The following is a 13,351-nucleotide window of genomic DNA, read 5'->3' on the forward strand; positions in this document are numbered from 1 at the left end:
TTTGTCTTTTGTCCTTTTAGGGCCACACCTGCAGCATACAGAGGTTCCTGAGCTAGGGGTCCAATTGGACCTGCAGCTGCCGGCCTATGCCACTGCCACAGCAATGTGGGATGCGAGCCTCATCTGCGACCTACACCATAGCTCACAGCAATGCCCGATCCTTAACCCACTGAGCAAGGCCAGGGATTAAACCCACAGCCTCATAGTTCCTAGTTAGATTCGTTACTGTTGCGCCATGACGGGAACTCCTGTTTGTTTAATTTTAAACACATATTTACCTTCTCCGTTGTTCTTTATTCCTTCTTACATTTCTATTGCTGACTGGAATAATTTTGTTTGCCTGAATGAACCCCTTTGATGTTTAAGCACAGGTCTACTACAAACTCCCCTGATTCTTAGTTTTCTATAAATGTCTTTATACACCCTTCCTGTTTGAAGGATATTTTTGCAAATACAATATTCCAGAATGGCAGCTTATCTTTCTTTGGAGACATAATTTTACTGTTTTGGCTTCCATCATTCTTATTGAGAAATCAGCTGTCGTTGCTCTTTGGTGGCTGCTTTCAAGATTGTCTTGGTTTTTAGTAGTTCGACACCGATATGCCTAGTATTTTTTTTTTTTTTTAAATCCTACTAATGATGCACTGTAACTATTGAATCTGTGGCTTATTTCCACGGGTCACTTTGGAAAGTTCTTAGCCATCATCACTTCAAATAATGCTTCTTCTCCATTTTCTTTCTTCTCCCTTCCTGGGACTCGAATTACATATATGTTAGATTTCTTTTTTTTTTTTTTTACTATAATTTTTTCCATCCAAGGGGTTATCTTCTCATTTTGTTGATTGATTCTTTTTTTTTTTTTTTAATTTTCCCACTGTACAGCAAGGGGGTCAGGTGATCCTTACATGTATACATTACAATTACATTTTTCCCCCACCCTTTCTTCTGTTGCAACATGAGTATCTAGACATAGTTCTCAATGCTATTCAGCAGGATCTCCTTGTAAATCTATTCTAAGTTGTGTCTGATAAGCCCAATAGATTTCTCACCATGTCCAATATGTTCACTTTGCTCTTCTCCATATTTTTAATACTTTCAGTTCTCCCTATTATAATCTTGTTCTTTCTGGTTTACTAATCTACTCTCTAGTTTTAACAAATCTGCTGTTTAAACTAGCTATTGAGTGCATAATTTTTCAGTGAGTTTTCAGTTATAGAATTGTTTGTATTTTTATAGTTTCTGTGTCTGGTAAAATTCTCAATCTTATTAATATTCTTGAACTTATTACAATTGTTTTAAAGTTCATTTCTTAAAATTCTAATCTCTGGGTCACCTTTTGGTCTATTTTTATTTATTCCCCGCCCCATTTCTTGTTATGCCTGGTAGTTTTTTTTTTTTTAATTGTCAAATACCAGACACTGTGTAAGAAACATTTCGGAGGCTCCAGCTGATGTCATTCTACTCTAGAAAAGATTCTGGTAGGCAGCTGGGGTCCTAAAGATCACCTTCATACAATTAATAGTTGAAGCCTCCTTCAGGGGAATTACAGCCACTGTGAGGCTCAATATCCATGGATTCCAACTGAAAGACTGGATATTAGCTAGAGCCCCTCCTCTTCGGCAAGTTTAAACTCAATTTTTTGTCTCCTTTATGACATGAGAATACCAAAAACTCTGTTCTGTTTTCAGCAGCTTAAAATCTAGGCAACTCTCCTCGGAGGAAAAGCAACAAACAGGATATTGGGCTCAAGGCATGCCTGCAAATTAGCATACCATTCTTATGGAGTTTTATCTAGTTGTTCTTAGTGGGAGCCTCAGTATCCCACTTCATCATAGCCACAAGCAGAATTCCCTCTTTCACACTTATGAACAAGTTATCGTAAATGCTGCTACCATTACCTATCCAACGATCATTTGCTGAGCAACTCCCACGTGTCAGATACTACGGTTAGTGTGAAGGGGTACGGATGAAGGGATTTAAGAGGAATGGGTCCTACACTTCAAGTGCTCGGTCTGATGGGAAGCGTCAGACACATATACATATTACAAAGGCATGAGAGGTTAAATGCTGCAAGACTCTAGTAAAAAGAGTAAATAACTTGTAGGGTGAGGAAACATGTCCAAAAGGAGGCCATTTAAGCTTCAATTCAAAGGATAAATGAGTTTAGCATGTGGACAAGGAACAAGAAATCCCAACCAGAGGGCACACCATAAGGAGCACAATCACAGACACCTAATAAGGTGTCAAACATTGGTTGAATGGGTGAATGAGGCAGGTCTCTCCCTCCCCACATTCCTCCTGCCAGACAATGTGTCATGTATTCAGACATGATGGGGAAAAAAAAAGCAGTCATTTCCAGGATGAAACTCAAATTGAAAGTCATAACGGCAGATACTCTGAATTTTTTTTTCCGCCCTTATTTTCTTCTGGTTCCTTTTGCTGCTTTTTCTTTAGCCATATGGAATTTAAAAAGAAGAAAAAAAAAAAAAAAAAGGAAATGGAAACAGACTCCATGACCACATTTAATGACACCTGAAACAGCTTATAAATCACTGCAGGTTCTTGAGCTATGGATTGAGAAATGCCCTCTTGTATTATTTCTAGTCAAAACTACACATAGGATTTTGTGGTAATAACAACTCAATATAAAAAAAATTTTGAAATACTGCAAATGGAATAAAGCACATCCATTCAGTACGCAAAAAAATAATCAACACCAAGCAAAGTGAAATTTACAATTTTTTTTTCCTGCTAACAAAGCAGAAGACTTTATTGGGAAGGGGCACCCAGAGAAGAGAACCACAGGGCAAGGGACCCCAGGAGAAGTGTCCTCCCAATTATTTTTCTGTACACTTGGAGTGCTTAGGCTTTGTAATTATAATGAACTCTGATCTCTAAACCATCTATTGATTATTAAAGTATATTCTTCTTTCAGCAGCAGCACGTGCGTCCAATCCTCACCTTCCTGTAACCTCTGATCCCCCTCAACTTCTATAGGACTTTGTCCTTTACAACATATGAGGAATCTTTTCTGCTTATAAAGACTAAAGACTTGCTCAGGTTACCCCACTTGACAGGAGTTTTTGGTAAGGATACATGGGGTCATAAGAGTGCTGAGGATTCTACCTCCGCACTCACACAGGCCTCTCAGAGTCCTTATACCAGGTTCCCCCTTGGCTTGCTCCCTAGTATAGTTGTCAGCCTTTGACTTAGGAAATTATCTTTATTTTGATTAGTTGTGGCGTGGATGGTGAGTATAACATAGCACAAACCACAGACCTAAGCATAAGAACCACAGGTCGCCATTCTTCTTAGAAAGGGGCTGTGTTACCCATTGATGACCAACACACATTCATGTGCACTGATGACATTCTGTTCTGCATGGTAGTTTATCTGATACGTATTCCATTTTGCCAACTGGACTGTTAACTGTGTGACAACAGAGACCATGTCTTCCCCCCACCTTTTTAGGGCCACATCTGCGGCATGTGGAAGTTCCCAGGTTAGGGATCAAATCAGAGCTTCCAGCCTACACCACAGCCACAGAACGTGGGATCTGAGCCGTGTCTGTAACCTACACCACAGCTCATGGCAACACGGGATCCTTATCCCACTGGGTGAGGCCAGGCATCAAACCCACATCCTCATGGATACTAGTCAGATTCTTTATTTTTTTGTCCCTAGTCAGATTCTTAACCAGCTGAGCCATGGCAGGAACTCCAGAGATCATGTCTTAATCTACCTTGTACCCCCAATAATAACCACCACAGCATGCAGAGAGGTGGGACAGTGCAGGGTTCTGATTAAACTGTTAGGGTCTGATGACATGACTTTGGGTATGTTACTTAACTGTGCTCCCGTTTCTCCATTTGTAAAATGGAGATGATAACAGTACTTATTTCAGGGGATTGTGGTGATCAAATTGTTCTAGGTGCTCAGGGTTCCACAATGAACAAAAAGAAAAAAAAAAAATCCTGCCATCCTGAAGTTTATGTTCTAGTAGAGGCACATAGATAAAGGCAAGATAAACAGGTATAATTATATGTTAGACAGTGTTTTATTTAGATAGTATATTAGCAACCTCTTGCTATATAACACAGCAGCTTAAAAAAACAAAAACCTTTATTATCGCACATGATTTCTCTGGATTGGGAATTCAGAAGCAGTTGCTTAGCTGGTGATTCTGGCTTGGCATCTCATAAAGTTTCAATCAAGATGTTGGCCAGGGCCGCACCTCTCTGAAAAGTGAACGGGGGCTGGAGGATCAGCCTCCAAGTGAGTCAGTGTTGGCTGGGGGTGGGAGGTCTCAGTTCTTCATCATGTGGAATTCACAGGGTGACATGAGGGACCTTATGACATGGCAGGTGGCTTCCCTCAGAGCAAGAAATTCAAATGAGAACAAGGTACAAGTACAATGTCTTTACAATCCAGCTTTGGGAGTCACGCCCAGTTACTTTCACAATAACCTCTCGGTTATACAGGTCAGCCCTACTCAGTGTGTGGTGAGCCACGCAAGAGTATGGACACCAGGAGGCAAGAACCACCGAGTAGGATGATGATGGTAATTGTAGCAACTCAAAGGCCATTGTTAAATAATTAAATAAGCAATACGTAACAAGGCCAAAATAAAAACAAAAAGTTATAGGCAGAAAAGCAGAAAAGAAATTAACTTCACATCCTCAAAACTTTCAATTGCCTTCTCTTAGACTCCTTTCAGCATTATCAGTAACTCCAGTTCATTTAGCCCTGAACCCGTCTTTTCATGCCTCCAGTCAGGGTGTGTTCCCCAGAAACAAGCTTTAAGTGACCACTACTCAAGAGATCTATTTTTCTACATTGAGAAGAGTGTTCTGATACCTACTGTGAGGGAAGTTACTGAGGTTCATGCACTTCATGAGCAGAAGAGCTAAACTAAATCTTTTCCAGAGCTCAGTATCTTTGCCATAATCCTATTACCATGAAAAACCTGCCTCCCCCAAATACTACCATAAGACTTCCATTGCAGCATCTGTAATATTTTCTAGAAAATACATTTCAATAACTATACTTTGATTAAAAAAAAAAAAATCTGCCCACTATGCTCTCTCCGAAGTGCTTTTTCCTGTTTCTCTGGCTTTTGCACAGTTGTCCTGAGAGGTTTTATTTATATATATATTTATTTTGTCTTTTTGCCATTTCTTGGGCCACTCTCGTGGCATATGGAGGTTCCCAGGCTAGGGGTCTCATCGGAGCTGTAGCCACCAGCCTACGCCAGAGCCACAGCAATGCAGGATCCAAGTCACGTCTGGGACCTACACCACAGCTCACAGCAACGCTGGATCCTTAACCCACTGAGCAAGGCCAGGGATTGAACCCGCAACCTCATAGTTCCTAGTTGGATTCGTTAATCACTGCGCCATGAGGGGAACTTCGAGAGGTTGTTGTTAATAAGGCACCTAAGTGACTCAAGGCTTGCATAATTTTATAATTCCATTGACTTAATATGCACAGAAATTTAGGAGCCTAATGAAAATTTTAAAAGCTTGAACTCCAAAACTATCCAAATAAATCTTCTGCCTAAAATCATTATGTGATCAAAGAATAAAATGGCATATCCACAGGAATATTTTGCATTACCAGTCAGTCCTAACAGAACTCTGTTCCCTTGTAATTTATTGTTTTTTAAAGAATCAGGCACAGCATAAGAGGAAGTAATCCTTGGGACATACTTATTCTGAATGTTAACAAAAGAAAGGCAAGACTGTATTTTTTTTTTCCTTGTTAATAATATGATCTTTGCCCCTCTCCCATTAAGATATGAGTCAGTCACTTTAACTTCCACAAGGGCAACTTCGGCAGAGGCAGAGGAAGAAAGAGGCACTATTTGTTTTGTAGGGAGGGGGACGTGGTGTTCCAGGCCTCTGACAAAAACAGAGGGCCTGGGCGGCAAGATCTCCTGAATCGTAAGGCAATTCAGCCTCTCCAACACTCCGTTCCTTCTCCAGGCCACCCTTCCCAACCTAGCTTCCAAGCCAAGATGTCCACCCCCATCTTCTCCCTTCTCGGAAGAGCTGTCCTGATATTTCTTCATAGAAAGGGGGTGCCAGTGTTACTCTCCACCTTTCTCACTGGGTGTCACTCATCCATTTCCTTATCGATGCCATCTCAAGATGTGCCCTCAGCATCTAAAGTAATCTGAAATACTTGATATGTATCATAAAAAATTGTGGACGATAACCTTATTGCCAAACTAATTTTCAATGCATAAGCACATTTTTTAAAAAGCTTCTCAACAAAGAGTCCTGAAATAAAACCTTAATTAGAATTTCACCTTTTCATTGGAAGGAAAAGAAACACTTATTAACATTTCAAATTTTATGAAGATATATCTGAGATAATTTCCCCTGAAATATTACTGTGCCATCCACAGGAGTCAGAAAAAGTCCCATCAATAGATTAAGGTGATTTAATGCTTTGAATTCAATTATGAGATGAGTTCAGGGCAGAAATAAAAGTAATTGGAAAGAAATTGTAATCCCATTATCCCCCCTAGTTTTAAAATAATTCCTCTAAATTTTTTGTCCTTTTATTATAAATTAGAATGAACTACAGAGACACCTTGCCAAACAAAACAAAAATCCACAGGACAGTAAAGTTTTTGCTGTTATGGAGCTTCCTGGATAACGGGAGTGACAAGCAAGAAGACTGTGATTAGAAGTTCCCATTGTGGCTCAGTGGTAACGAATCTGACTAGCATCCATGAGCAGGTTCAATCCCTGGCCTTGCTCAGGGGGTTAAAGATCCAGCGTAGCCATGAGCTGTGGTGTAGGTCACAGACTCAGCTCAGATCTGGTGTTGCTGTGGCTGTGGTGTAGGCTGGCAGCTACAGCTCCAGTTCCACCCCTTGCCTGGGAAGCTCTATATGCCATGGGTGCGGCCCTAAAAAAAAAAAAAATAAAGACAAAAGAAGACTTTGAATAAACAAGATGCATTCTAAGGGAATTCAGTGCTCTGAGGAAAATAAAGCTCTTCTTTTAGGATGTGACAAAGAGGGTGGGGTGTTCAGGGAAGGCCTGAGGAGATGACATATGAACAGAGACCTGAAAGATGTGGGAGGGGACAGCAGGCCACGGACTAGGGAAGAGGGGATTGTCTGGGTGGAAGGTGGTTGAGGGCCCCAGAGGTCAGTGTGGGTAAACAGAGTGAATGGCAAGAAGGTTGGGAAGAAGGCAGGGGCTTGTAGACTATGACAAAACCAGTCACCTGGAATTCCCGTTGTGGCTCAGCAGTTATCGAACCCGACTAACATCCATGAGGTTACTGGTTCGATCCTTGGCCTCACTCAGTAGGTTAAGGATCCAGCGTTGCTGTGAGCTGTGGTGTAGGTCACAGATGCGGCTCTAATCTGGCATTGCTGTGGCTGTGGTGTAGGCCGGCAGTTGTAGCTCTGGTTCGACCCCTAGCCTGGGAACATCCATATGCCATGGGTGTGGCCCTAAAAAGACAAAAATAAATAAACAAAACCAGTCCCCTAGGTTCTGAGGCATGCAGTGACCAGAGAATGAGGGTCTTCTCTAACATGCTTATATTCATTTATTTCATGCTGCCTATGTGAAGTCACCGACCCAAGAAACATATTCCAATCATCTACTATGTACAAAAAGCACCACTACAGAAGGACTTTTTAAAAGGGATGCCATGGATCCTTCCTCAGGAATTTAAAGACTGTTTTGTTCATTGTGATTTTTCAAGATAATAGCCAAGACCAACATAAGACCAATTTACACTAATAAACTCCAAAAGAACAGAAAACAATAATTTCCATTTCAATATCATACCTGTACTTTATGCAACACCACAGGAGATTTTCTGTTAAGATCTTGCCATTGGAAAAATTCTGTGATAACCTTGATAAGTGTTTTCTTGACTCAGTTCTAAGCCAACTATGAGTCCTCATCTTGTGTGGATACACTTGTGAAGCATTATGATGAAAACAGACATAGTTTCCCAGTCCTATGTTATCAATATGCATGGGAATGTGATAGGTCTAGAGTAGCATAATTAATTAGTTTAGAAATCCCACCAGGGGATTAAAGACAAAAAGGGAATTTTAAGGGAGTTTGGGAGACTCCTGTAAGCTAATGACCACTCAAGAATAGAATCCACGAGTTCCCGACATGGTGCAGCGGAAACGACTCCGACTAGGAACAATGAGGTTTCCAGTTTGATCCCTGGCCCCCACTCAGTGGGTTAAGGATCTGGCATTGCCGTGAACTGTGGTATAGGTTGCAGACTCGGCCCAGATCCTGTGTTGCTGTGGCTGTGGTGTAGGCCGGCAGCTGTAGCTCCGATTAGACCCCTAGCCTGGGAACCTCCATATGCTGAGAGTGCAGCTCTAGGAAAGACAAAAAACAAAAACAACCCAGTGTGGTCAAAGAGGATCTAAGTATGTCAGTCTTGACTCTGCCCAAGAAGGAGAAAGAAGTTGGTCTTTTCCCCCTCTCTACTCTTCTTCTTCTTCTTCTTTTTTTTTTTTTTTTTTTGGTCTTTTTAGGGCCCCAGCCACAGCATATGGAGGTTCCCAGGCTAGGGGACCAATTGGACCTGCAGCTGCCGGCCTATGCCACTGCCACAGCAATGTGGGATGCGAGCCTCCTCTGTGACCTATACCACAGCTCATGGCAATGCTAGATCCTTAACTCACAGATCAAGGCCAGGGACTGAACCCACGTCCTCATGGATGCTAGTCAGGTTCATTAACCACTGAGCCACAATGGGAACTCCATTTTTTTAATTTTAATTTTTTATTTTAGGGCCGCACCCACAGTATAGGGAGGTTCCTGGGTCAGGGATGCAATCTGAGCCACATCTGTGATCTATGCTGCAGCTGCCACAATGCCAAATCCTTTAACCCACTGCTCCAGGCCAGGGATCAAACTCATGCCTCTGCAGGAATCCGAGCCACTGCAGTTGGATTCTTAAATCACTACATCAAAGCAGGAATTCCCTCCTTAATTTTCTTTAGTTTATAAAGTTCTCTCAGCCCTCAGGGCAGCACCTTCTCTTCTGCCAGCTTGTATCTCTCAAGAGCATCCTATGATGATAAACTCACTCTTTGCCACTCTGCCCCTCTTTGCTGAATTCTCTCTGCACTGAGACAAGAGAATCTGAGCTTTAGTAAACCCTGACACCAGATGAGTGGTTTCAGTTAAAGACAGTGGGCTTGAGTCCCCTCCTAAGTCAGGGACCATGGGCTCAAGTCCCAACCTGAGTTTTGGCTGGGTTCAAATCCCATCCAAGAAGACGTGCAGTTTCAAAGGTGCTCAGTAATCATAAACATCCAACACACATAAAGCAGCACTCATGATCCTTTCTAACTGCAATAATTACCCCTTATTCCGTTGGAAGAGAACAAAGGGTAGGAAACCAAGATTTATTACACCTGCAACAGGTGCCAAACATGGAGTTCTACCGAATGCTCATCCTAGCCCTAAAGGTATTACTGTAACCCTGCAGGACCCTGTGAGGCCTTCCCATGGTGGATCCCCACTCATGTCCTCCACCTGCCTTTTGCCTATAGAAAAACTTTAGTCAAGGAATCAGTTTAATGAGAGAAGTGAGAAAATACAGAGAGAAAGGACAAGAGTCAAGCAAGACAGAATAACAATAGCTCAGCCATTCAACAAAGTCAAGGACCTTTAGTTCTCCCAAGGTCTATAGATAATATTCTGAGCCATGTCCTTGGAGTTGCTCAAGTCCCCTCCGGGTGGAAGAAGTTAACTGTACTGCTGCCCACAAGCACATAGACCCCAGACCTGTTGCAACCAGAAGGTTGATGATGCTGACTCCCAATCACCTCACCAGCAACCAGTCACCAAAACGTCACGCCCTGCTCCTCGAAGACTATAAGACTCCTCACTACCCACTGCAAGAGGGGCCTTCTGTGTTCTCCTCTTTGCCTGGCAATTAGAGCTACTTTTCCTGTTTCCTCCAACTCTCATAGTTTCTACTTGGCATTGGTGTATAGAGGAAGCCAATAGTTCAGCAACATTATCTCCATCTGACTCAAGTGCAAAGACTTGGGTAATTCAATCAAGGCCACACAGTCTGTACCTAACTCCAAAGCTCATGTTTTTTCTAATTTCTTAAAACCTCCTGAGATAAGCTGATTAATAGCATTAATTTATTCAACATGGACTTATTCAGCTCTTGAAAAGTCTATTTAACCATAATGGACTTACAAAAGGAAAAAGAACAAAACTTTCCAAAGAGTTTTGAGATAGGCTAGGTCCTGGGACCCTTTGCTGCAGTGCTTGCACCTGGACTAACATGTTCTCTGTGCAGTAGAATACAAAGAAACTGAGGGACTAAAAATAACTGCACCCCTGTGCAGCTGGGGCAAATTATGAGCAACAACATACCAAAAGGCCAAAACCCAACTGTCACTTCTGAGGGGACTGCTCAGGATCCATGCACTCAGCACTACCAATGGGGTAGGTGGACCACCTAAGCCACCCCTGTGGCCAGACCCACAGTCTGCCCAGCCCCCTACACTCACCCCATTTAAGGACCAGCTTGCCCTCACTTAGGAAGCAAGCAAGGGCACCTGTTACTTGTTTTCGCTCCCGCTCTCTCATGCTGCAGGAGTGCCAATAAAGTCTGGCCTGAATTCCTCATCTGGCTTATCAATTTCTACTGATTAAACAGTTTGTCCTCGATTGCTGATCAAAACGGTTTCTCTAAAGAAGAGAGATATCAAAATCTAGAAATGGATTTTTTAAAAACGAAGTATTTTTTAACTTAACCTGATGGATGAAGGCACGGGCAACCCATGGAGCGGCTTAAATGTGCGTTTAGATGTTACTGGAAAACTGAACGAGGGCACGTACGAGGAGGGCTTCGCACAAAGTCTCGTCCAGCCTTGTCTTGGACCAAACTAACGTGCTCAGTCTAAACGGTGTGAAAATCTTGTTTCTGTGCCTCCACAGGCATAAATAGTCATAAATGCTGGTGGACAAATGGTTTCAGGAAAGGAGCTTTGAGTTTGCAAGCAAGTTCTGAGCTGCTTACTCTACTGCTGCCTCCAACACTGAGATCCTTTAACATATTTCTGTCGGTCAGCAGGCTTCTAGCAGGAATTTATAAAATGACAGTGAAATTCAGGAGAAAAAAAAAGCCAAACTCTTGCATAATCACTTTATTCAAACCCATGCAAGTATTCACTTAGTTCTTGTTTATTTTGTTCTTTAATTCCCAGAGCTGGTCAATTAACAGTGGTTTTGGATGGAAGTTCTTTCCCCAGTTTTCCCTCTCAACATTTTCGACATGGTTGCATGGGAAACTTGCAAAAAGAAAAACAAACACAAACCATATTCAACAGAATTGTCTGTTTTCCTCAGGATTCATTTTGGAAATGACTACGAGTAATTTTTCAGATGTCACTAGTACAAGAGCAGGCTAGACTTAAAAAGATTTTAAAAGCACACGACTTCAGTGGAATCCAAGTCTCTCCTGTTCACGTCCCAATTCCATCCAGGGGGTTATTTGGCTGAACTGTTTTCCTGTTTCAACAGCTTGAGCACCAACCGACTGGACAAACAACACGGAGAGCAAAGAAGGGCCAGCTTCCTCGCACCCCCACCCCCACCGCACAAAAGCTGTGGAAATCTCCACAGCTAACTTGGCCACTTCTCCTTTCTGCTCCAATGGCCCTGAAGCTATGTTCGTCCCGGGACTCTAAGCCCCTCTGCCCTCCTGTCAATTAGCCCCCGTTTGGGGACCTCTCCCTGCGAGTGGGGTCTGCACTGAGGATGTGCACACGACTGGACAGGGGGTTCGCTCTCAGGTCCCCGGCGGCCCCCTCCCTGGCGGGCGCCCTCGTCGGAACCCAGGCGACGCAAAGGAGGGGGTGCTGATCTGACCCCGGGGCGCACGGGGTGGGCGTGGGGGAAAGCGTGGGATGCCCGTGGGGATGCAGCCCTCCGCCATCGACAGGGTGTAGGGTCTCCCCCGGTTCAGGGGGTTGTGGGGGCGGAGAGGTGGGGCCGAGCGGGGAGCGAGGCGAAAGCGGTCAGTCTGCGTCCCAGCTCTCAGGCCGAGGAGGTGGCGCACCAAGGGGGCAGCTTACCCACGGCGGCGGCGGCGGCGGCGGCGGCGGCGGTGGCGGCGGCGAGGCCCAACAGCGGCAACAGGAGCGCGGGTGGCGCGGCCCGGGCCATGACGGCGGGTGCGGGCCCGGCGCGCTGCTCGGAAGTGCGGAGCCGCAGCCCGACCCCTCCCACCTGCGCCCCCGCCGACCCGAGAACCCGCCCGCGCTGCCTTCTGGGCCCGCGCACAGCTCTCCGTGATTTTCAAAACTTTTGCTCTTAACTGAAATGTCAGCCTGTCAAAAATGTTGCCAAAATAGTACAAGGAGTTTCCATAACCTTTCAACCAGCTTTCCAAGTAGTAACGTCCTATGTGACTTCAGTACAATGGTCAAAGCCAGTGTATTAACCCTGGTGCGATAACATGAACTCATCTGCAGCCTTTATCACATTTCGCCAATTGCCCAGTTGTTCTTTTACTGTTCTAAAATTCATCTGCGTTGAGATGTCACGGGTACCCTCAATTTCTTGAATGCGGGACAGTTCCGTATCATTGCTTGTCTTTTGCCACCTGGACATAGGTTTGGAGAGTTCCAGCCAGTCGTTGTGCAGAATGTCCTTCAGTTTCAGTTTATCTACTATTTTCCTCTTGAGGGAGATTGGAGGACAAGCATTCAGGTTATGTTTATGTTTTTGTTTTGTTATTTTTTATTTTTTTATTTTTTGGCAAGAATACCGCAGAAGTCATATGCCTGGCGCAGGAGGGCCGTGCTGTTTCTCTCATCACTGGAGATGTTCATGTTGATTACTTGTTAAAGTGGTGTTTGTCCTTTGGACCCAATGACCAGAAACATTTTCAAAAGCCCTCTTTCAATGGACTGTGTCCCTCAGATGATTTGTCACTAGCTTTGTTACCAGCTCCTGGATTAAAGGTCTTTAAACTGTGGTTGCACAGCCCTGGGAAGGAACCAACTCTGATGGATACTTAATCTTGAATTTCTAGCCTCCAGAACTGTGACATAAAAAATTTCTGTTGTTAAGGAAAAGAAAACTATACTTGTTATTATATATATAAACTATGTAAGTATAACTTGATTGGGGAGGGCCTCTGGAACCAGACAACCAGGGCCAAGCAGGCTTCTTATTTAAGCCCTGAATAGCTTCATGTCATTAGCAAAAGAGTGCTTTAAAACTGCGTCTAAACTCAACAATACAAATGACTCAATTTAAAATGTACAAAAGCTCTGAAGAGACACCTTGCCAAAGAAGATATACAGATGGCAAAA

General features: G+C 43.5%; 2 protein-coding genes across 2 annotated transcripts in view; one reads left to right on the forward strand and one right to left on the reverse strand.

The window, feature by feature from the left end:
• The window catches only part of DAPL1 (death associated protein like 1), a 933,549-nt gene extending 924,776 nt beyond the window's left edge, over positions 1-8,773 (forward strand). The window contains exon 5 of the transcript XR_014828737.1: positions 8,671-8,773. The gene's annotated coding sequence lies outside the window, so the exon portion shown is untranslated. The remainder of the gene's footprint in view (positions 1-8,670) is intronic.
• The window catches only part of CD302 (CD302 molecule), a 30,959-nt gene extending 18,762 nt beyond the window's left edge, over positions 1-12,197 (reverse strand). The window contains 1 exon segment of the mRNA NM_001110425.1: positions 12,107-12,197. Coding sequence (NP_001103895.1) covers positions 12,107-12,197 — 91 coding nt within the window.
• Between the last annotated feature and the right edge of the window lie 1,154 nt (positions 12,198-13,351).

Source organism: Sus scrofa, chromosome 15, assembly GCF_054392235.1.
Source record: "Sus scrofa isolate SSC_HxYL_T2T_F1_AM1 chromosome 15, Sscrofa_HxYL_maternal_Yorkshire_Landrace_v2.0, whole genome shotgun sequence".
Classification (NCBI taxonomy): domain Eukaryota; kingdom Metazoa; phylum Chordata; class Mammalia; order Artiodactyla; family Suidae; genus Sus; species Sus scrofa.